Source organism: Ovis aries, chromosome 19, assembly GCF_016772045.2.
Source record: "Ovis aries strain OAR_USU_Benz2616 breed Rambouillet chromosome 19, ARS-UI_Ramb_v3.0, whole genome shotgun sequence".
Classification (NCBI taxonomy): Eukaryota; Metazoa; Chordata; class Mammalia; order Artiodactyla; family Bovidae; genus Ovis; species Ovis aries.
The window spans coordinates 59,273,272-59,296,052 of record NC_056072.1 but is presented as its reverse complement, the minus strand read 5'-3'; the positions used below and the strand labels follow the sequence as shown (position 1 = coordinate 59,296,052).

At 67.2% G+C, this 22,781-nt stretch overlaps 1 protein-coding gene across 3 annotated transcripts in view; it reads left to right on the top strand.

The window, feature by feature from the left end:
• The window catches only part of EEFSEC (eukaryotic elongation factor, selenocysteine-tRNA specific), a 116,973-nt gene extending 95,631 nt beyond the window's left edge, over positions 1-21,342 (top strand). For all 3 annotated transcript variants that reach the window (XM_027957860.2, XM_027957861.2, XM_027957859.3), the window contains 3 exons: positions 3,010-3,660; positions 7,730-7,886; positions 20,964-21,342. In XM_027957860.2, the coding sequence (XP_027813661.1) occupies positions 3,010-3,660; positions 7,730-7,886; positions 20,964-21,151 (996 nt within the window). In that variant the 3' untranslated portion in view covers positions 21,152-21,342. The remainder of the gene's footprint in view (positions 1-3,009; positions 3,661-7,729; positions 7,887-20,963) is intronic.
• The last annotated feature ends 1,439 nt before the right edge of the window (positions 21,343-22,781 follow it).

Sequence of the window (22,781 nt, the reverse complement as noted above, 5' to 3'; positions counted from 1 at the left end):
GGGGTCCAATCTCATTACGGCCGGTGCCATTATCACAGCAACCTCACCCATCAGAAGCGCGGCTCAGCCCCCTTCTCTCCGGCATCTGCTGATTCTGGAGGCCGTCGGGGGCCGGCCCCCCCACGTGCTGGCCCCCCGCATGGGTTGTGGCTCTGGCTTCTCTGTGTCCTGTGCTGCAGAAACAAAACTGCCAGAGAGCCAGGTCAAGGGCTGCAGTGCTGGTGGGCGCTGGTGGGGCTGACGTGTGTGGGGTGACGGGAGAGGGGCTTCCAGACGGGCACGTGCCCCACCCCCAGGCCTCAATCCCGGATCTGTGAAGTGCGGTCGCCGGAGCCGTCTGGGGGTGGTTGGGCGAACGGTGAGGACGAACTTGACACTCGACGAGCGTCCTGCGGACGCCATGTCTCTCCTCTGCCCTCGCCGCCGCTGGCTGGGTGTCTGATCCTGCAGGCTGGTGCTGTGCAGGGCAGAGACGCACGCCTCGGGACCCCACCTTGGGCTACTTCCCTGCCGGCGTTCAGCGGCCTTAGAAAGCGCCCCGGTCACTGTGAGCCCAGCCTTCCGCCGAGGGCCGCAGACACCAGAAAGCGCTACACGGGGGCTCAGAAGCCGGAGAGAGCCCCTGAGTGGGGCCGGGCCGATAGGCATCCGTCTGCTCTCCCACTAGCCCGTCCCACTGGGCCCCCGCTGGACAGAGTGGGGTGCTGAGGGGCTCTTGAGGGGCCAGGTCTGAAGTCTGCCAGGCTGGCCATCAGGAGGCACCACTGAGCTCCGCTGGGGCAGGGGAGCTGGCTGGCCCCTGCCTCCAGCCCCAGAGCCTTCTTCCTGGATTCATGGTGGGGGTGTCCACCCTGAGGCCCCCAGCACCACCCCAGGTCAGCTGGTCGGGTGGTCAGGGGACAGGCCGGGAGCCAGGCCTGCCTCGAGGTCCTGGAGCTGATCAGCCCAAGTCCCAGTCTATTTGCCTTGTGACCTTAGAGACATCAAAAACCTCTGTTTTCTCGTCCATAAAATTGAATGTAAAAATATTGACCTGCCTTGTAGGGTTTTATGAAGAATAACTGACCCAGAGGATGGTAAAGCTTGTTTGTTCATCAGAAAGGGCCAAACTGCTTAGCAGGCATGAGCTCGAGTTTGCAAAAGTGTTGGCCATGGTGTTCCTCCTCCCTCCTGCCAGCTCCCCGCCGCCGCCGCCGCCGCCGCCCCGTCTCTCGCCTCTGCGGCTGTTGCTCGCCTTGCGTGTTGCGGGCGCTTCCCCCGTGGAGGCTCAGGTGCCCCCCACACACGGTGTGGCAGGCACACTGCAGGGACAGGACCCTGCGGAGAGCGGTGAGCGCATTGCGGGGCTGGGGAGCAGGCCCGCAGCACGGCCAGGGTGAGGCCCGCGGACGGCTCCGGCGGGGCCCCACGCGCCAGGCAGGGCTGGTATCTCTCCGAGGTCACCCGGTCACCCCGAGCCACATTCCTGGAAGGCCGCGTCCCGGCGCCCGCACGAACCGTGCAGGGTGTCTCTTTCTGACTGATCTTGACGGTGGCTTTTGACACCGCTCCTCTCACTTTCTCTGCCCCCTGACCTCCTGGTTAGGTGGTTAATGGTCTTTAAACAAACACTGGCTTTTCAGGCTCCACTGGGAAGGACCAGGCTCTTTCCGCCCAGCCCTCCTCCACGGGGAGGAGACGGGGGTTCCACATCTGACCTCGTAGACTGGGCGCCCGCAACCTAGCGGCCAGCGCTGCCTTCCGCCGAGGGTGTCGGTGGGGGGTGTCGGTGGGGGGCCGCCTTCCGCGAGGGTGTCGGTGGGGGGTGTCGGTGGGGGGCCGGCGCCGCCTTCCGCCGCGGGTGTCGGTGGGGGGGTGTCGGTGGGGAGGTGTTGGCGGGGGTTTCTGCCCCTCTGCTGCTGCTGTAAGCAGAGGTCCTCTGATGGTCTCGTCACCTGGACGTGGGTCTCTGCAGACACGTTGCTCACACTGTACACGTTTGTGGGGCCTTTTCTGCGCCTGCTCCTAATTTAGCTGCCTTGGGCGCAGAAGTGTGCTGCTGGGTGGGCGTGTGAAGGTTTGGGAACAAGTAAGATCCGTCGCCCCTGGTGCCGTCACGCTGCGCCCCACTCCTCGCCCCCGCTGCAGCCCCCACCGCCTCCACACCTCCAGGGGCCCCGGCTGTGAGTGGACTTTCTCTGGCCCCGCACAGCTGGCTCTTGTGATCAGGGTGTCAGCTCAGACATGGCCTCCGCAGAGGTCTTCCCTGACCTTTGCCCCCACACAACCAGACTCCCCCAGCCCGCAGCGCGGGGCCCCAGCATCATGCCGCATCGTTCACTCTGAGCAGGGCGTGGATGATGCAGGGACTGTGGGTGTTGGTCACACGTACCTACACACACCAAGCGCCACGTGTCTGTTCCGTTTATGCTAATGGGCGCCGTTGCTACGACGGTACCTGTAGTGCTGTTTCTGGATGCTGCGTTCTTTGCGGACACAGCTGGCCCTGTCCCCACGCCCGGAACAGCGCCCAGCACGCAGTGGTCCCGGGGCCCGCGTGTCCAGGGAATGAGGAGTGGCTCTGCCCGGCGAAGCCCACAGGCTGGCAGCGGACGGGTCTGAGCGGGCAGGGGTGGCACAGCGGGCGGCGTGGCCGGGAGGCACTGGGGCAGGGCTCTGCCCAGTGGGGTCTGGACAGCCGTGTTTGTCCTGCACTTTCGAGGCAGCTGGGCGAGGCCAGGCAGGCGGGGGCGGGGTGGGGGGGAGGTTGGGAAAGCAAGGCTAGACTGAGGGCTGGGGAAGAAAGTGCAGGACGGAGCCTGGGTGGGAGGGGGCGAGAGGGGCCCCAGAGCTGCAGTCAGGCTCCAGTGACCACCACCCCCAGCCAGGCCTGGGCGCCCCGGGGGCCTGCTCTGTGCGGGGCCGTCTGATCGGGAGCCCGTGGCTGCTGGCAGCCCTGGGACAGAGACCTCTCGGGGTGGGCCCCGCCCCGAGGTGCAGACTCTGAGCCTGCTCTCCTGTGCCGCCCAGGTGGTGAGGAAAGTGAAGTCCATGCAGATGTTCCACACGCCGGTCAGCTCCGCCGTGCAGGGGGACCGGCTCGGCATCTGCGTCACCCAGTTCGACCCCAAGCTGCTGGAGCGCGGCCTGGTATGCGCCCCCGAGTCCCTGCACACGGTCCACGCGGCCCTCATCTCCGTGGAGAAGATCCCCTACTTCCGGGGGCCCCTGCAGACCAAGGCCAAGTTCCACATCACCGTGGGCCACGAGACGGTCATGGGCCGGGTGATGTTCTTCAGCCCCGCCCCCGACAGCCTCGACCGCGAGCCCGTGCTGGACTCCTTCGACTTCTCCCGCGAGTACCTCTTCCAGGAGCAGTACCTGTGCCCGGGCCCGGCCGAGGCCGACGCGGCTGAGGCCACCGAGAAGGCGGGCCAGGCCTCGGCAGGCTGCTGCCCCCGGCAGCAGTGGGCCCTGGTGGAGTTTGAGAAGCCTGTCACCTGCCCGCGGCTGTGCCTGGTGATCGGCTCCAGGCTAGATGCCGACATCCACGCCAACACGTGCCGCCTGGCCTTCCACGGTGTCCTGCTGCACGGGCTGGGAGACAGGGACTACGCGGAGAGCGCCCTGCCTGCGCTGCGCGTGTACAAGCTGAAGCAGAAGCACGGCGTCGTGGAGCGGGTGAGCACGCCTTCCTGCCTGCGGTCCTCAGACGGGGAGCTGGGTCCACGTCCTCTGGCTCGGCCGGGCAGAGCCAGGCCAGCACACAGGCGGGCCCTGCAGCTGCTTGGCCCAGCTGGTCAGCGCAGGTGGGCGGCTCCTTGGGCGGCCCCCCACTGTCAGCCGTCCCTGCAGCCCCACCTGGGAGCCCTCGCCCGCTGGGCCCTGAGCAGACGCCAGTCCCTGTGGCTCCCTGGCGTCGAGTCCAGGGGTCAGGGACGGGCGTGGTGGTCCTGGGACCGGCCGGTGTGTGCAGACTCAGAACCGCCCGCTGAGACGCCGGTGCCGGGAACTCAGGCTCCCACGGGGCCTGCCTGAGGCCGTCCTGGTGCAGCCCTGAGTGTGTGTAGCCGCGGGTGATGGGGATGGGTGTGCAGGGCCCTGGAGCCCGTGACTGCGGGTTGCGTGGCCTCGTCTCCGACCCCCTGTGCCTTGTCCTCTGCTGGCCCCCAGCGCTGACCCCCGGGGGCCTCGGCGCACGCTGCTCTGCATGCCTCACGCTGGAAGGCATAGTGTCATCTTTGCCCTGGCCGCCTGCAGACAAGTTTCAGTGAGAGTTGGCACGGCCGGGAGTTGGGCAGTCTCTTTCCCTCAGTTCCCTTTCTGGAGAAGCGGGGGCTGTGCACCCCCACACTCAGGGCCGCGGGCAGGGGGGCTGCCGTGTGGGCAGGGCTAGCCCCAAGCGCCAGGCCCCCTCTGCTCTCCTGCACTTCCCTCCTGGCACAATTGCCCGGGTCCCCAGCTGGCACCTCTCTCTCCACTATGCTGGGGTCAGCCTGGGTGTGCCGGCCCCCCTGGGCCTGGCCCCCGCTGGCGCCGGACGGGCAGGGCCTGCGGGCTGGGCAGAGGAGCCCGCAGCATCGGCCCAACCAAGTGTGGACGCGCAGACGCCACTGGGCGCGCTGGCCGGCTTTGAAGTCTGGGCGGCTCTGCCGAGGCTCCCAGCTCGCCCCGCTCCACTGCTGACGGCTCGCTAATTGTGCCCGGGGCCCTGGGGAGCACGCCGGCCCGGGCGCAGCCGGCCTGAGACTGCCTCTGGCCAGTGCGGGCTCTTCGCTGTCCGGCAGCACTGCCTGCAGCCCCCCAGGCCCCACCCGGCTCCCAGGCCGCTCAGGGAAATCGAGACTCTCCTGGAGCCGCAGCCGAGCAGGCCCCGCCTCGGGGAGATCAGATGGCCGCCCGCGAGTGCTGGCCCCGCCCAGTGCCCAGGTCTCCCCTGCCTTCCCCACGGCATCTGATAGCCCGTGTCTGTTGGCCCCCCTTTGAAAATGGCTTTTTCTGTATAGACAGAGGGCCAGAGCGGCTGGCCGTGGTGGAAAGTGCTGGCTCTGGATCCGATGTCCCGAGCAGGTGCTGGCCTGGCCCAGCTGTGGACCAGTCCCCCCGCCCCCAGCCAGAAGCTGTGGCCTCTCTAATGGAGCTGGTGGAAAGCTGGTGAGACCGCGCGTGGGAGGGCCTGGCCCGAGGGGCGAGCCTGGCCTGTGAGAGGTGCCCAGCAGTGTCCACCCACCTTTCATCCCGGAACACGGCGCTTTGGTGCCCCTTCACTGGCACCAGAGGAGCTTCACCCACGTCGGCGCCCAGGGATGGGGACAGTCAGCGAGGCAGGGTCCGTGAGTCAGGGCCGTGGACACCGGGCCTGTCCCTGCGGGTTGGCGCCCTGGGTGCTGGGCAGGCCTCGGTCTTGAGGAGTGGGCCTAGGTGTCCTGTTAGTGGGCGATCGGGCCAGAGCCGAGCCCCGAGGCCTCTGGAAGTTGCCGGACACAGTGAGGTGACTTGCAGGTCAGTCTCCACCCCTGGGTTTGCCCAGGGGGGTTACATTGGGCCAGTCGTCCCCAGAGACCCTGTGTCTTCCTTACAACCACCTTGCAGGGGATACACGTGTCCTGTGCCCCCAGGATGGGGTGCGGAGACTGGGGAGGGGCCGGGCCACCCCACCTGGCGCTGGGGATGGCGTGGTCGTGGCAGTGTGCTCCCTAAGCCGGAAAGGACAGACGAGCCTGGACGCCTTCGTCCGGGGACCTGGGCACTGCCGGTCCTGGCGGCCTGAGGGCCCTCCCGGTGCCCGTCCTCCGCAGGCTGGGCACCTCGCCCTGCTGGCCCCGGGTGCTCAGAGGAGCACCCACACCTGCAGCCCCCGCTGCCCCCAGCTTCAGCTTCTGCGGCCGAGGTCCTGGCCCCTGGGCGGCTGTCTTGCTGCTGGGTCTCCCCTGTTCTCACGGACACCAGCACCCCCTCCTGCCAGGAGCCCTTCTGAAAGAAGCCCCCAAGGCTCAGCAAAGCCCTGGGCACAGGCTGCGGGGCCGGGGGACGTGGACCAGGCCCCCTTCCAGTGGTCCCCCATCCCGGCGCCCGTCCTCCGGCTGGAGTTAGGACAGTCGCCTCAGGACTTGGCAAGTCCCAGGCCACGCCGCGGAGCCAGCCAGAGACCGACTCGCGTGACGACGTAAATAGGTGCACTGCAGCCGAGTCCCACTTGGGGGCTGGGGCGGAGGGGCCGCGCCTGGTGGACCCCGTGAGAGGCTTGCTGCGCTTGGGGAGCAGCCCACGGCCCAGGGCCGACCACCCAGGTGGGTCCTTTGTGGACGCTGCGGCCCCTCGGACCGTCTCACTGCCAAGGCTCAGCGTGGGCCCTGGCCAACATCCCGGGGTGGGCTCATGGGGAAGCCGGCCTCCCGGTGGGATGTGCTGGTGCCTGATCCCCAACGGCTCCGCTGAGGCTGGGAGCCTGTGGAGACGAGCTTGACCGGAGGCCTCGTCCTCTGACCCCAGGGGTCACTGAACGCCAGCCGTGCGGCAGAGGTTTGCTGGGACCCACGGCCATCACTTCTGGAGGCTGTGTGCCAGGTGCAGAGGGTGCCCTGGCCCCTCCTGGCTCCCCGGCGGGCATCTGTCCCCGCTGTTCCCCCACCCCCGCATCGGCAAGCGACTCAGATCCTGTCCCTGAGCTCAGGAAAACCCTTGCAGACAAGGGCTTGCGGGTCCAAGGGGCTCTGAGGACCTCCCTGCTCTGGCCAGCGGCCTCAGCAGTGATGCCGAGCTCGGGACTGGCCCCAGGCGGGGACGCGCACGGCTGGCCCAGACCCACGGGTCCATTTGGCTGTCGTCCTGGCCCTGCTGGCTGACTAGGCCCCCCATGAGGCTGGGACAGGGCTTCACGTTCAGGCCCTTCTGCAGGGGTTCAGCTGGGGGCCTGCGGAGGCGACAGGCACCCTCGCCCTGAGGCTGGTGACGCCTGCTCACCTGGACTACCCAGTTCTAGGGGCCGGAGAAGCTGCTTTGCGCCGTCCATGTGCAGCAGGCCTGGGCACCCTCATACAGCCTTGCCACGTGGAGGGCGCGGAGCAGCTCCCATGGGGGTGAGGCTGGTGGCTCTCCACGTGGCCTGTGTCCCGTCCACCCGTCACTGGGAGCAGGGGTGGGGCGTGTGCCTGGTATCTGGCTGATGAATCTAGTCGGGTGGGCTGTGTTTTTCTGCAAGGTTTTTAGGGTAAGTGGGGCAGTTTATGCTCTTCAGAGCAACCCATCCGGGTGCTTGGCCAAATCTTGGCATCGTGGGCAGAAGTGCGATGCTCCTGAGCCTGGCTTGTGGGGCCCTAGGAGGAGGTCCCCGCTGACCGCATGCCTGCCTCCGCATGCTGCCCAGGCAGCGCCCAGGGCCCAGAGGGCAGGAGGAGGCCTCCCTGGCACTCCGAGGCCTGGTAGACCTGGTGCTTACACGCGCGTGCACACCCCTTCCCCCTCTCTGCAGAGGCCGCGGAGTGGGGCTGACAGGGGGCCTGGAGGTGGGAGGTCACCGAAGTGCGGGCGGGGCGGGCTCGGGAGTGGGCGGCACCCCTTGGCCTTCCTGAGGAGCTGTCGGCTCCAGGCCGGGCGGGCGGGACTGCTGTGGGCTCTCGCCACCTCTGTGGATCCCTGCGGGTGGTGGCGTAGGGCGCTGGTCATCAGTGGTGACGCGGGCTGACCGCCCGTGCACGTGGCAGACGGCCGTCCCCTGGCACTGACACTCTCCCCGGGCGGGTGGGCACAGGTGCTGGATGACCACAGCGTGATCGGCCGCTCCCTGTTCAAGAAGGAGACCAACATCCAGCTGTTCGTGGGACTCAGGGTGCACCTGTCTACCGGCGAGCTGGGCGTCATCGACAGCGCCTTTGGACAGAGCGGCAAATTCAAGGTCCACATCCCTGGTGAGTGGCGGTTTCCTCCCGCTCGCGGGAGCTGTCACCCTGCCAGGCTCAGCCCGCGGGGCCTCATGGCCTCTGCCCCCACTGCCCTGTGCCCAAGAGCCAGCGGGTCCTGGAGACGGCGGCTGTGGGCACTGCGTCTGGTCTAAGCACCCAGGGCACATCACCTGGCTTGTGCGGGGCATGGAGCCACTCAGACCAGCAGCTCAGGGGGCACGCGGCTCCCTGGGGTCGGGGTTGCCACCCCATCCCTGCCTCCGGCTGGCTCTGAGGCAGGCCTTGTCCCCGTGGGGCTGCAGCGCGGGTCTGCTGCCTGGGGCCCCGCTGTGCCAGCCGGTGGCCTCCCGCTGGCTCCGCAGGCCGGGAAGGAGGCCAGGGAGTCCTCTGGGTGTCCTGCCCCACCCCAGGCGCACTGGGCCTCTCGCGTGGGACCGCGCAGCCCATGGGACAGGCCGGGTATCAGAGGCCGGGTTGCAGGTGAGAGCGAGAGGCAGGAACCGGGGGAACGCTGGCCTGGGAGTCGGGCTCCATCTGACGCCCTGTGTGTGGAGTTTCCTGATGAAAACCTGAAATGGTCTGAACTACAGGAAGCCTGTCTCTGGGCTGTGTTTGCCCACCGCGACCCGTGGCTCCTACTTGAGCCTCAGGACGGACGCGGGGGCGTCAGAGTCACGTGTCGGCTTTGAGCTGTAGTACGGGAGCAGCGCCTTGTGGAGCCTTGGACGCTGCCTTCCGAGACCTCAGAGCTGAACGGGCTCGCAGGACGGCCCCTCCCCATGACACCTGAGGAGCTTCCCCCAAAGTCTGGTGCCTCATGGTTGAAGGGCCTGCGTTGACAAAACTGCCCCTTCCAAAGGGCCACCTCCGTCCAGAAGGCCCGGAAGGCCAAGGCCCTCCCTGCGAGACAGCTTGGGGACCCGCTGGGCGGAGGGTGGTGAGGGTAGGGGGCGTGGCCAGCAGTGACAAAGGTCCCCCCCGTCCATTTCCACGTTGCTGGCTCCCAGTGACCCTGCCCGGGTTGCGGGTCATGCCTCCGAGGGACCCGGAGCCTGGCCGTGGGGCAGCGCCCAGGGGTGCAGGGGTCCCGGAGCCACCGCGGGGTCAGCCCGGGGTCAGAGGCAGGTCTCGACCGGATGCACAGTTCTAAGCATCCCTCGGACGACGGTCTGAGAAGGCAGAGGGAGGGGGGGAAGGCGGAGGCCGCTGCGGCACAGGAGACCGCGCTCCGGGGAGGTGGAAGCTCACGTTGGTGCCGGGGGTGGGGCGTCCCTGGCGTCCTGGTCACGATGTGGTCGTCTCCCCACAGGCTCCACACAGTGGGCCTTCGGGCTGCGCCGGCCCTCTGCGTTCAAAGTGAAACTGTTTCCTTTCCTGTGAGACGCGCCCTGCCCATTCACACACCCCAGACACTGAGTCCCACCCGTACACGCTGCCTGGAGTGGATTCTCGGGCACCCTCTGAGCTCGGGCCACCCTCTTAGGGGCGCCCACCATGGGCCGCCAGCCTTTTCTGAGGCACCGTGGGCTGGGCGTGTGCGGGCTCTGCAGCCCTGTGTGCCCAGGAGGCAGGGACGGGGCTCCTGCAAAGAGCAAGGGCCTGCGGCCTACCAGACCCGCCTGAAAGCCTGGCTGGAATGTTAACCTTCCTGAGCCTCAGTTTCCCCATCTGTAAGATGGGTCTTTTGTGAGCGTTTTTTTCCTTCCCAACTCTCTTAAATAACTTGACCCAGAGGGAAAAGCGGAAAGAAAAGCGTGCTGAACACTCACGTTCCTCAGATTTCACACCTGTCGGCGCCGCACGTCAGCAGAGAAGGCACAGCAACCCCCACATGCCAGCTCATGCCCCTGAGGATGGCGCCTCTGCACAGCCACCCTCTCCTGGAAGGGCCTTTCCAGGGAGGAGGACCCAGCAGGACCGTGCCCAGCCCGGAGCGTCACCTCCCCGGAGGAGCCCCGCGAGGGTACATGGCCAACGGCTGATGTCACCTTTGAGGCGCCTGACCACGTGAAAGGGAAGTCTTGCAGAGAAAAGAAAAGAGACCCAGTGAGAGCATGGCGCTGGGAGGCTGCGCGAGGCTACTGTCCTCTTCAGCTTTCTCCCGCGCGGAGTGCACTGAACGAGCCTGGCGGGTGCGTCCACAGCTCTGGGCCAAAGACACAGAGACCACCCCCAGCTCAGACCCCTGCACCAAGCCCGGACCTGGGCCGTCGTCAGCCATGGCTCCAGGGTCATAGGGGTCCCAGAGTCACGGGAGGCAGCCCCTGCTGCCCCCGGGCCCCACCATCGAGAGGCCGGGGAGGCAGTGAGGGTCACGGGCTCCTCCCACCTGGAAGGATGAGTCACCCATCGCTAGACCGTAGACGGCCTGGGCCCGAGGGCAGTGCCCACGAGGGCCCCAAGCCCCAGCTCTGGGGCCGCGCCGTCAGGGAAGGCGGGTGGCACAGGGGGCAGTGGGCTCGGTGAGAGCCTTGGGAGGGAAGTGGGCTTACTCCAGAAGGGGCCCCTGCGCGTATTTGAGCAGAGGAGGCCAGGGTCTGTGGTGTGTGGGGTGGTGCTCCAGGGAGCCTGCACAGTCCCCAGGGAGCCCCACCCGGGCCCAAAGCCGGCGGCCTCAGGGCAGCGACCCTGAGGTGCGGGGACCCCCCAGGAGGATCCCCAGGCAGTCAGCAGCCTCCCACCAGGTCCTGTCCCCAGCCGGCAGAGGAGACTCCATAAAGCAGCCTGGCAGGGAGAAAAGAGGCTGCAGAGCGGTGAGGGGCGAGCGCTGAGGCTTCAGAAAATCCCTGTAAAGCGAGAACAAACCATCCGTCTCTCCCTGGCGTCTCACCCGACAGGGGCCTGTGGGGCTCTGGCTCCGTCTGCAGGGACAGCAGCTCAGAGGCCCGGTCCCGAGCCAGCCGCACGCCGCCCTCTCCGGAGCATCCTGACTTGGGGGGCCATGTCACCGAGCGCAGGGAGCCCTTGGGGTGCCTCTTCCCCCCAGAAGAATGGCCCGCCTCGTCCCTCTTTGGCCAGTGAAGCACTTCTAAGCAATTGTAAAAATTATATGAACCCCATCGAAGAACTGTTACAACAATGTTTATACCCAGCATTTGAAACAAAGACAATGATATTATAAATAATTGCAGATGATGAAGATAGGCAAGAAAAAATAACATCATTAAAAGAATTTTACAAGACGGACCGTTCACAAAGATGGATGGAGTAACACAATACGGTAAAAATATCTGCAATTAACATAAGCATGGCCCCGTGGACAGAAACCATCTGCCGGCCCCTCACCCAGTCGGGCCCCTGGCCGTCCCCACAGGCTGCGCCACGGCTCCCTGTGCCCCAGGGGAAGGGCCCCTGGGGGCCTATGACCAGCAGGCCGGGGCTGCTTGGGAGGCTGTCCAGCAGCGCGAGAGCTGGGGCTGAGGGCTGTCCTCTCTCCGTCCTGCCCCCGGCCAAGGCCAGCCCATCCGTGTCCCCACAGCGCCCGACGCTTCTTCCCAGCTCCTCGATGCAGAGCCGGGTCTCTGGGGTCGGGGACGAGTCCATGGCCTCTGGGTGCCTTGGACAGTGTGCGGTAGCAGTGCCTCAGGCCAGGGCAGCCTCCCACTCCTTCATCCACAGTGGACGGATGGCCCCCAGCAGAGCGCATCCCTGCACCCCTTTCGCCTTTAACCAATGTTTGATGTTCTAAAAAAAAGGTTATTTTTAACCCTGGAAAAACTTTGGCCACAGAGAAGAAAAGAGAAATCCTCGAAACCAGCGAGATTAGAAGACTCCCCCGAAACCAGCCAGATGAGAAGAGGCTCCCCCGAAACCAGCCAGATGAGAAGAGGCTCCCCCGAAACCAGCCAGATGGGAAGAGGCTCCCCCGAGACCAGCGAGATGCTCGAGCCCTGCCCCTGCCCCGACCGGGAGCCCCTCGCCATGCTCCCGTGCCACCTCTGCGGCCGTGTCCCTGGCACAGGCAGCGTTGCCGAGGTTTCTGTGGCTCCGGCCTGGGCCTTGAGGGTGGGACCCACGTGGTGCTGCGTCCCCGGGGTGTCCTCACCAGCCCACCCGTCCGCCTGCCACCCTTCTGAGCACAGGTGGGCTTTTCCCGGGGGCCCCCACGACCAGCTGGCCTGGTCCCCACCTCGTGGAGAACGCAGTCGGTGGGCTCTGGAGCCACACAGCTCGGCCCTAAGTGTCAGGCTCTGTGGGAAGACCAGGGCGAGGGCAAAGGGACACCGCAGCGTTCAAGCGGAGGCTGGCTGCTGTGTGCCGGCCCCACCTCTGCTGCCAGCCCCTTCCCGTCTGTAACGGGGCTCAGAGCACCTTGGGGCCTGGAGTGGGAGGAACGCGGGGCTCTCGTGGGGAAGCGCTGTCTCCAGGCGAGCCAGCCCCTGATGTAGGGGTCAGCCCCGAGCAGGGGGTCGGCGGGGCCTTAGTCCACGAGCTCAGGACGGAGCTGCCACCAGAGCCAGGCAGGGCTGCTGTGGGCACCCCTGGCCACGTCCCCCAACGCTGGGCCCTGCGCCCATCTCTTCCCCTGACCAGGCTCCCGGCCCCCGCTTCCCAGACCTGAAGAACAAGCCTGGCAGCCTTTTGCCTCCTGGTGGCCCTGTGCTGACCTTGACAGAACCGTTCTCCCTGCAGCCCACTGGGGGTCTGGGCCTTGCCTACCAAGGGCAGAGCCTGCAGCCACCAGCGAGCCCGCGGCTCTGGAGGAGGGCGGGAGCCTGACCGCTGCCCGGGCCCTGGCTTAGGCCCCCCTCCCTGCAGCCCCAGGCCCAGCGGAGCCCCCAGCCGGCAGGAGCGGTGCAGGCCACAGCTCTGCCAGACGTGTCTGAGCCTGTGCGTCCGCCAGTGTGTGCCCGTGTGAGTCCGCACTCCTGTGTGTCTGTGCCTTTGAGTGTGTGTCTAGCCTGTGTGTGTGAGTCTGTGCCCATGTATGTGAGTTTGAGTCTGTGCCCGTGTGTGTGAGACTATGCCCATGAGTGTGAGACTATGCCCATGAGTGTCTGTGTCTGTGTGAGTCTGTGCCCGTGAGTGTGAGTCTGTGCCTGTGTCTGAATCTGTGACTGACTGTGGGTCTGTGCCTGTGTGTGAGACTGTGCCCGTGTGTGTGAGTCTGTGCCCGTGAGTGTGAGTCTGTGCCTATGAGTGTGAGTCTGTGCCCGTGTGTGTGAGTCTGTGCCCGTGAGTGTGAGTCTGTGCCCATGAGTGTGAGTCTGTGCCCGTGTGTGTGAGTCTGTGCCCATGAGTGTGAGTCTGTGCCCGTGTGTGTGAGTCTGTGCCTGTGTGTGTCTGTGCCCATGAGTGTGAGTCTGTGCCTGTGTGTGTCTGTGCCCATGAGTGTGAGTCTGTGCCCGTGAGTGTGAGTCTGTGCCCATGTGTGTGAGTCTGTGCCCGTGTGAGTTGTGCCTGTGAGTGTGAGTCTGTGCCTGTGTGTGAGTCCGTGCCCGTGTACGTCCGTGCCCGTGTGAGTTCGTGCCCGTGTGAGTGTGTCTGTGCCCGTGCGTGCACTCGCGTGTGTGTGTCGTCTTTCCTTAGAAGGGGGGTGACTGAGAGGCCAGCTTCCTGACAGGGCAGTTGTAAAACATTCATAAAACTTTTATTGGACTTGCCACCCTTCCAGATAAATATTTTTCGATTTTATGGGCTTGTTTTAGGGCCCTAAGCTTAATCATGGCTTTGTAGCTGCTTTAAAAAAAAATTAATTATTGTTTTGGCAGAGGGAGCCCCCACCCCCACCCCAGCAAAGGCGGCAGCTCTCTGAGCTCATGAATTCCTGCCTCTCAACTCTTGCCCTCTCCCTGCGTGCCCTCGCCGTGCGCCGGGGTGAGCCTGGACGCGGAGGAGAGCGGGAGAGGAAGACTCACTCCAGTCCCCACTGCCGCCCTGGCCTCGTGGGAGGGCAGTCAGGCCCGCTCACAGCACCCATGGGAGAACGGGCTCGGGGTCCCGCTGGGCACCTGCCGCCCCCGTGGAGCCGTCCGCTGGGCTGACGGGGGTGGGTTTGCACAGCCCCCGGCTCCTTCCAGCCCCTCGCGGGCTGAGCCGCACCCCGTTGCCCCCCGGAGCTCAGCGTGCTGCCCAGCACTCTGCTGCAGCCCCATCCCCCACGGCGGCGAGAGCTGTGTGCCCTGCAGAGGCGTCCACGCACGCTGTGTGCACGCCGAGGGCAGAGCCCGGGCGAGAGGTGTGTGCCCTGCAGAGGCGTCCACGCACGCTGTGTGCACGCCGAGGGCAGAGCCCGGCTCTGTGTGCAGTCACGCGTGCCCGGTGGGCCCCGGCGGGGCTGATGGGCTGTGTCCGTCCCTGCTCCGTGCTGCTGGACACGGCCCTGAGCACTCTGCATCCCCCGAGCTCCTGTGGGCCTCGTAGTTCAGAGACGCCGTGGAGGCTGCTTCCTGCTCCTGGAACGCGAGCCCCAGGAAGGAGCCCCCAGCTGCCTCTGCCTGTGCACAGACAGGACTACTGCGCCTGGGCAGGGTGGGAGCCTTCTTGGAGGCGGCGGCACTGAGCTTCGCTTGAAGGGGGCGGGGAGGTGGCCTGGGGAGGGCTGTCCCAGGCGGAAGGGACTCTGGCTCGGCTGCCCAGAATACGGGGGTTTAGGGGACGCTGGGTGGGGCACGGGATGCCTTCTGAGGGGCAGGATTGGAGGTGACTGGGGGTCCTGGCTCCAGGAGGAAGGTCTGACCCAGGCTGGAGGGGTGGAGAGAGGGTCAAAAATCAGGCCAGACGCGGTGGGTGACCAGATAACGTGAGGGCAGGGGAACCCTGATGCGTCGAGAGTCAGGTGTCACTGGCCCGGGCCAGGTGCCCAGGGTCGGGGACCCTTGCGGCCACGTGGCGGATGGCTGTCAGAGCCGTGCCTTGGGGACACAGTGACCGTGCCACCAGCCTTGGAGGGCACGCTTGGGCACCCCCAACACCTGCCTCCCCTGGGCCTGTGAGAGCCAGCCAGCCCGCTCTGCCCCGGCCAGGGAGGGTGGACCCCGGAGCCCCTGTGTTCCGGGCAGGAGTGTGTTGGGACCCAGCTGTCACCCCCAAGCACCTGTGGCAGTCCGGACTGCAGCCCACCCGCCCGCGTTGGAGCTGGGGCCGGTACGTGATCAGACTGCCACCCGTGGGCCCTGGAGCCGACCACCTCAGCCTTTGTGCCCCTTCTTTACCCCGGATGAGGCTTTTTCCCGACTCATAAAAATGACAGTTTTAATAAGTGGAATTTTTTTTTAAGAAAAGCAATATGAAGAAGACTTTTATTGTCAATAAGCTCTTCCTTTTAAACCAGTTATCGTAGTTTCTGCTCTAGGTATTTTAATTGAAGATTAACTGCTGTTAGAGTGCGCATTTAGGGAGTGAGTGTCTGGAGGGTTCAGATTCAGCTTTCTTGCCAGTGGGGACTGTGTTGGTGGGGCCACCGGGTCCCAGGCCCGTGCCCGCCAGCCTCGGGGGGCTGTGAGTGGAGGAGGCCCCCGCAGGAGGGTTCGTGACCAGCATGGGCTTCTGCAGGCAGGGCTGGTGGGTGTGTGCCCCGAGCTGGCTCATCCCGACCCGGGAGCCCCCCGCTCAGGGCCGGGGGGAGGCCAGCGCGTGGCCACCGGGAGCTGACCAGAGCCTCCGCAGCGGTGGCCCTGCCTCTGGGGCCTCCTGTTGGAGGTGTGTGTTCACAGTGCGTGTGTGTGTGTGTGTGTGTGCTCTGCAGACCGGCCTGCTTCAGAACTTGTGTGTGTCGGGGCGGGGGCGGTCGCTGTGGTTGGGGGTGCTGGGCGGGGGTAAGAGGGGCTGGGCGGGGTGGGGGCGAAGCCGTGGGTGTGGGCACACAGGTGTGCAGGAGACGGCTGGCACGGCTGGGCTGGAGAGCTTGGACACCAGCCTGAGGAGCGGCTGAGGATTGCCGAGACGGGCGCGCGGGTCTTTGTTCTGGAAGGGTCTCTGGCTGCTGACCCATGGGCAGATCAGAGAGGGAGCTGGCCCGAGAGCCTGGAGGCTCCTGCCAGGAGGCCGGTCCCAGGCCTGCTCTCCCCCGCACCGGGGTGCCCATCACCGCTGCAGGGTCCGAGGCCCGCCTGGGGCTCCAGACCTCAGCCCAGGAACAGCCCTGTCACGCCTGCCCTGGCCAAGGCGAGTGGGAGCCGCTGCTGGTGCTGCGGGGTTCCCGGGCACCCAGCAGCCGCACACCAGCTGTGCCCGTTGAAGGCCACCGCGGGCCCCTCTGCCCAGGCCGCCCCCGCGACCCACCCTCTGATGCTCGCAGCCAAGTCATTTCCCACTTGAGAATGGTTTTCTTTTTCACCTTAAAACAAAGTCCTTCCTTCCGCACGGCACCCTGCTTTCCCTCCCCACACACCCCCGGTCGCCAAAGCCTTGGCTGCATTGTAATTTCAATTTACACAGTGTGAGGAAGATTTTTGCAAAGGGTCCTTTTTTGTTTTTGAAGAATTCATCATTGCTGCTAAGAAGCTTAATATAAATTAAAGGAGGAATTAGGCAACATTAAGACATCAAAATAGGGGTGCAGGCGCCCACTGCCTCGCCTCCGCCCGTCAAAGGGCCGCGAGGACCCGTTGAGCATGGGAGCCTCAGATGGGCCCGTCGCCGCTGCCGCCTCCCCGTTTCCCTTTGTCGCAGGGACGGTGGAGCACACGTCTGATAAAAGCTTAATCACCTTATCTTTTTAAAGCAAATTGCATCTTTGTTTACATACGGGGTCCATAGCAGGACGGGAAAGGAGGGAAACTGGGCCCCCTCCGCCCAGCCCGCCAAGCTGGAGGCTGGGAGCACGTGAGCAGCCGGCCTCCTAGAGGAGGTGTTCCATCCAAAGTTGCCATCCCCCGAATCGGGGTTCGGCAGGAGGGGGGTCAGGCGACCCCGCCTGCCCCGCGCTGAGCTCGCTAGCCTCCTACACTCCACCGCCTGCCTGGCGGCCCATCCTCCTTGGCCCCGGCCAGCCTGGGCCCCATCTTAAGTGGCCTCAGCCACACCCACCCCGTCCAGAGTGGGGCTCTGGCTGAACTCACGGTCTCTGTGTCCCTCTGAGCTCCCCAACCCCCGTCACCCCACGATGTGACCCCCCCCAAAGGTCCCCCCGCCCCCGCCGTGGCGTCTCAGCTCTGCCCGGAGCTGCTTGCCCTGGGAATGGCTGGACTTGAGCCGGCCGAGGGGGGCCACTGTGTGGGCCGGTGACCCGAGCCGCCCACCCGCGTGGAGGCCCCTCGCCCAGGCTGGCCCCGACATGAAAGCCAGGCCAGCAGCTGGAGGCAGTTTGGCGGCTTTGATGGCCACGTCCGGGCGGCACCCGCGGCCCGGCCTTGGGAAACAGCACGGCCACATTCTTCCCTGATGACCGAGCCCGGCCCGGCCAGCGGCCTCCGGCCCATTGTGCCTTTGTGTGGGGCTGGCGCTCGGTGAGAAAGGCCACGCCCGGCCCTGGGAGAGTGTCCCCAGGGGGAGCCGCGGGGAGCAGCATCGCCCCCAGGGTCACGCCTGTCGCCCCCAGGCCGCCGGGCTGCTGGTCGGGGGTGGGGCAGGCCGCTGGGCTCCGAGAGTCCCCGGGTTTAGGGAGAAGGAGCAGGGACCCCCTGAGCCCGGGGTTCAGGCGCTGTGAGAGCCTGGAGCCTGGCGGCCCTCCCTCCTGCCCGCCCCGCCCCCGCCGGGTCACGGACGGGCCGCTTGCCCGGTGGGTGGCGTTTCCCGCTGGGCGGCCCCCTGGTCTGCTGCCCTGCACACCCAGGCAGGACCCCACCCACTCTCTGGTTTCATCCGACACACCCGCCTGCAGTCGCAGGCCAGACCCCCATCCCGCCCTCGCCCCAGACCGGCTGCCGGGGAGCTCCTGAGCTGCCAGCCAGCCTGGGTGGGATGGTGGCTGAGGAGGAGTCAGGAAGGGCAGGGCACGTGTCCAGACGCGGCGCCCTTGGTGTGGTGGCCGTGGGGTCACACTCAGGACCCGGGATGCAAAGGAGGGGAGAGGCGCCGTCTCCTGGGCAGAGGTCCGCACGGCGGCCCCCGGTCAGCAGTCGCCCAGGGCGGTGGTCCTGGGGTGGCTCTGGGGACGCCTCCTGTGCAGGCAGGCGGTGGGAAGGGCCACCAGAACTTGGCCTCAGCGGCTGAGACCCTTCCTGTCTGCTCGTGAGCCCGACTTGGGGGGCACCTTGCGGACATGGAGCCCGCGGTCCCCCCGGAGCCCTGGCCCCACAGCCCCACCAGCACGGGGCCAGGCGCTTGCTGTCCCCAGGCGTCACGCTCCCCCCAGGACTGGATGCTCAGATGCGGCCCTCAGCACTTCCAGGTGGCCAGTGCGTGGCGCCGGGCCCCCGGGTCCCCCTAGTCCTTCGCGGGGCAGCCAGCCCACAGCACCATCCCCGCTGGCCTGCAGGCCGCCCTCCCGTCTCACTGCTGCTTCCTGCCTGCCCCTTCTCAGACCTGAGCTCTGAGAACGCGCCCCCGGCGTCTCCCAGGCCAGGAGCACTGTGTACAGGCTTCCAGGCGACCACCGACGCCCTGACCTGCCCTCCGTCCATGCCACTGGCCTCTCGGCCGAGGGGAAAGGCCACCCTGAAACAAGGCGGCTCCCAGTAGCGCTGCCAGGAACCCCAACAGCCAGCTGCCCCAGCGGACGCGCGCTGCTGGTCGGCACGCTGGCCTCGCGTCCAGGCCGCCCCATAACGAAGCAGAGAGCAGCGAGAGACACCACGTCCTCCCAGCACCCGGTAGACTCCCGGCTCCGCTGCTCTGGGCGGTGCGAGGTCTGTGCCGTGGGTAATAAGAGCCCTCACAGCGAGATGGCCCGCAGATTGGGCCGCGCCTGTCTCCCCGCCAGGCGCCAACCCCGGGAGCCCCCTCCCTGGCAGCCGTCAGACCTCGCAGTACCAGAGGGCCCGGGCGCCCATGCTGTCCTCCAGGGTGGGTGCCAGCCCCCGCCCTGCAGGAGGAGCCCGGAGGCAGAGGGCACCTGCCAGCCTGGCGCCTGTGGGAGGGCTGGCCCAGGGCCCTTCCCACGCCCCGCGCCCTGGCCCAAGGCCTGCGGTTCTTCAACCCGCTGCCCAGCAGGAGCCTGGCTCCCCGGGGCAGTGGGCCCCTCGGCCACTCGGTCCCGGAGCCTCGTCGACCAAGCGCCCGGCCCCCCGCGCAGTGGAGAGGCAGGCGGAGCCCCCGTGCAGGGCAGGGCCGCCCCAGCTGAGTCTGCGGCCGTCCCCGTCCCAGACGCCCCACGGTTGCTCCTCGCGTGGGTCCAGTGCAGCGCCATCTCCCACAGTCTGCCTCGGGTGCACACCCCTGCCCCCAGGTGATGGGCTGGGGGCGGCCGCCCGCATTCAGCCCCAGACGTGGCCCAGAGTTCACACACCCGCCCAGCCCAGCCCAGCCCCTCAGGCCCCGCTCCCCACAGGCATGTGGGGTGGGGGGGACAGGGGTCCTCCTGGTGTGACGCAGGGCTCCGCTCCTCGGGGAGCCAGCCAGCGCCCGGGCGGGGAGGGGAGGACCCCCCAGGCGCCGGCACAGGTGGGTCAGGGGGCGCCCACCCCCACCCCGCAGGCTCCTGACACCCAGCCGGGGGTCTGGGGCAGATGGAGCCCCTGTGTGTGTGTTAGGAGTGAGGGCCTGCGCTGGGACACGGCGGCCTGCCGGTACCCTCGCTGCCCAGAGGGGGAGGGCACAGCTCGCTCCCACCAGGACCCCCAGCAGGGTCGCGGAGCTCACAGAAGGGGAGTGACTGGCCCTGGGGTGCCCGCTGGTGCAGGGCTGGCCGGAGCCTCAGCCCGTTCTCCCGGGGCAGCCCATGAAGAGGCTGCACCCTGCTGCCCCCAGGCAGGCTTCTTGTAAAGACAAACCCTGCAGAAAGGGGCCCTGGAGCCGGGGAGGGCAGGGCTTCCGCACAGAGGAACAGCATCAGCTGTCGTGAGCCCTCGAGGGCCCAGGACCAGCTGCGGGGACAGAGAGCAGTGGGCGGTGGGTGCCAGCAGGAAGCGAGCTCTGCTGTCGCTCAGCCAGCAGCGGAGACAGCGGGTCTGCACCCGGCTTGGGTGCCGAAAGGAGCCAGGGAGCCGTGGGGCTGCCCCACTTGGCCTGGAGTTGGGGGACAGCGTCCGCCAGCACCCAGGGAGGGGCACCAGCTGGAGCTCACCGGCCCCTCCTTCCACCCTCCCACCCCCCGGGGTCCCTGGGCAGAACCGTGATGCCTCCCGCAGAGTCACCCCAGGCTAGAGAGTGTCTGGGGTCTCGGGTGAGAGTCAGAGTGAGCGCCCGGGGCAGCAGGCCATTCACGGCAGGAGAAGACAGGGCCAGCGAGCGCGGGGCTGCCCCAGGGGCCTGGGCACAGGCTGGGTGCGGGCAGGGGGCTGGGAGCTGGTGGGAGCCTCACTGAGCCCCAGGCCAGACAGGCTGGTGGCCAGACCAGCATTGGTGGGAGAGCGAGGCGGGGGAACCGAAGGGGCGGGCCAAGCCAGTGCTGGGGGGTCCTGGCTCCATGAGGGGGTCGGGCCAGGCTGGTGCTGGGGGTCCTGGCTCCACTGGGGGTGGGGGGGCAGGCCAGGCCTGTGCTGTGGGGTCCTGGCTCCATGTGGGGGCGGGCCAGGCCAGTGCTGGGGGGGTCCTGGCTCCATGTGGGGGCGGGCCAGGCCGGTGCTGGGGGTCCTGGCTCCATGTGGGGGCGGGCCAGGCCGGTGCTGGGGGGTCCTGGCTCCATGTGGGGGCGGGCCCGGCCGGTGCTGGGGGGTCCTGGCTCCATGTGGGGGCGGGCCAGGCCAGTGCTGGGGGTCCTGGCTCCATGAGGGGGTCAGGCCAGGCCTGTGCTGTGGGGTCCTGGCTCCACTGGGGGTGGGGGGGCAGGCCAGGCCAGTGCTGGGGGGGTCCTGGCTCCATGTGGGGGCGGGCCAGGCCAGTGCTGGGGGTCCTGGCTCCATGTGGGGGCGGGCCCGGCCGGTGCTGGGGGGTCCTGGCTCCATGTGGGGGCGGGCCAGGCTGGTGCTGGGGGGTTCCTGGCCAGGCCAGTGCTGCAGGGTCCTGGCTCCATGGGGGGGGCGGGCCAGGCTCCATCCGGGGCGGGTCACTGCAGAGTTGGGGACCGGATGGAGTGACAGGCTCCCCCTCTGTGCCTTGCAGGTGGCCTGAGCCCCGAGTCCAAGAAGATCCTGACATCCGCCCTCAAGAAGCGGGGCCGTGCCGGCCGGGGCGAGGCAGCCAAGCCGGAGGAGGCAGAGCGGCTGGAGCCTGCCCAGCCCGTGGGCCTCAGCCTGTCCTTCAAGCGCTACGTCTTCGACGCCCACAAGCGCATGGTCCAGTCTCCCTGAGTGCCCGCCGGCCCCCAGACCCGGCCAGGCTGCAGTGCCAGACATGCCTCCGCCTCTGGGCGCTCCCTGGAGGCCCTGGGCAGGCTCTGTCCCCACACCCCATGCCTCTCGCCAGAAGAGCCATCTTGAAAGGCTCAGGGTGCCCCAGGCTGCCCGGTTGGCAGCTGCAAATAAATGCCCCGTGGTGCCCACTTGCCGTGCTGGTCCCTCTGCCTTCACGGGCGCCCCCTCCCTCCCAAGGCGAACGTCAGAGGAACTGCCGCGGCTCCTAAGGGGCCTGGGGCTGCAGGAGGGACCCAGACTCAGCACCCAGTGGGCTGAGGGTATCCATGAAGCGTCAGGCCCTTAGGCAGCCTGGGTGGCCCCGGGGTCTCCTGGACCTTGAGAGAGCAACCATATCCAGGGAAGGCACCTCCCAGAGGAGCACCCATGGGGTATCTGGGAGTTGTGGGGGCCAGGCTAGTGCGACGGGGCAGGAGGCAGGCCAGGGGCTGCCCTGACACGCCAGCATCAGGAGCTCCCAGGCCGGGCGCTAAGCCCCACAGAGCCTCTCAGAGACTCGCAGAGGCCCTCAGAGCCCCCTCACACCCCGCAGAGCCCCACGCCCAGCAGAGCCCCCTCAGCGCACCGCAGAGCCCCCTCAGAACCCCACAGAGCCCTGCAGAGCCCCACAGAGCCCCCTCACGCCCTGCAGGGCCCCACAGAGCCCTACAGAGCCCCGTAGAACTGCTCAGAGACCCACAGAGCTCCATAGAACCCCTCAGAGCCCCGCAGAGCCCTGCAGAGCCCCCTCAGAACCCAACAGAGCCCCTCAGAGCCCAACAGAGCCGCAGCCTGGCTCCTCTGCCCCCTGCAGCCCAGCCATCCCTGCGGACAGGTCACGGGGCATCAGGGCGTTTACAGACGTTTGCAGGATGGACAGATACTCCAGTGGCCCTGGGTTTGGCCTGCAGGTGGACACAGGGCTCCCTTTTACCCCGGTAATCGGCGCATCATACCATAATTTCCAAACACGGCATTAAAAGCATTACCAGGGACAGGTTATGATCAGGTGACTAGGGCCTGGTCAGCCCTGAGCACAGCCCTGGGAGGGCAGGGTGCTGTGGCCCCGTGTGTGTGGCTGTGCTGGGTGGGAGGTCCGTGTCCAGGACGGTAGCAGAGGGCCAGCCAGGCAGGGAGAGTCCAGACCCAGCCCCCACATCCCAGTCGGGAAGCCCCTGTGGAACGTCACCAACTCCGCACCACTGGCCAGACTCTGAGCCCTGCTCCCATTCAGCCCCCACCCCTGCCTGCAGCTGTCTCTCCAGGATGGGGTCCCCAGGGGGTGACTTCAGGGAGAGGCCCTGCAGCCCCCAGCCCGGTGCATTTCACGGGGAGCAGCAACCCCAGGTGAGAGGTGGACTCGGGCAGGGACGCTGAGCCACAGGGCGGGGGCCCCCAGCCATGGCGTGCGGCTTCGGAGCAGCGTGCCTGCCTGCGTGGCCTGCAGCCCAGGAGGAGATGCTATCAGGCCTGGCATCGGTCAAAACCCGAGTGCCCCAGCCACGTCGGCTGGGCACAGCCTTTGAAGGGGGAGCGCGGCAGGCAGGCACCTGGGGGCTGGCACCCTGTGCTCTCGTGGGCAGTGCCC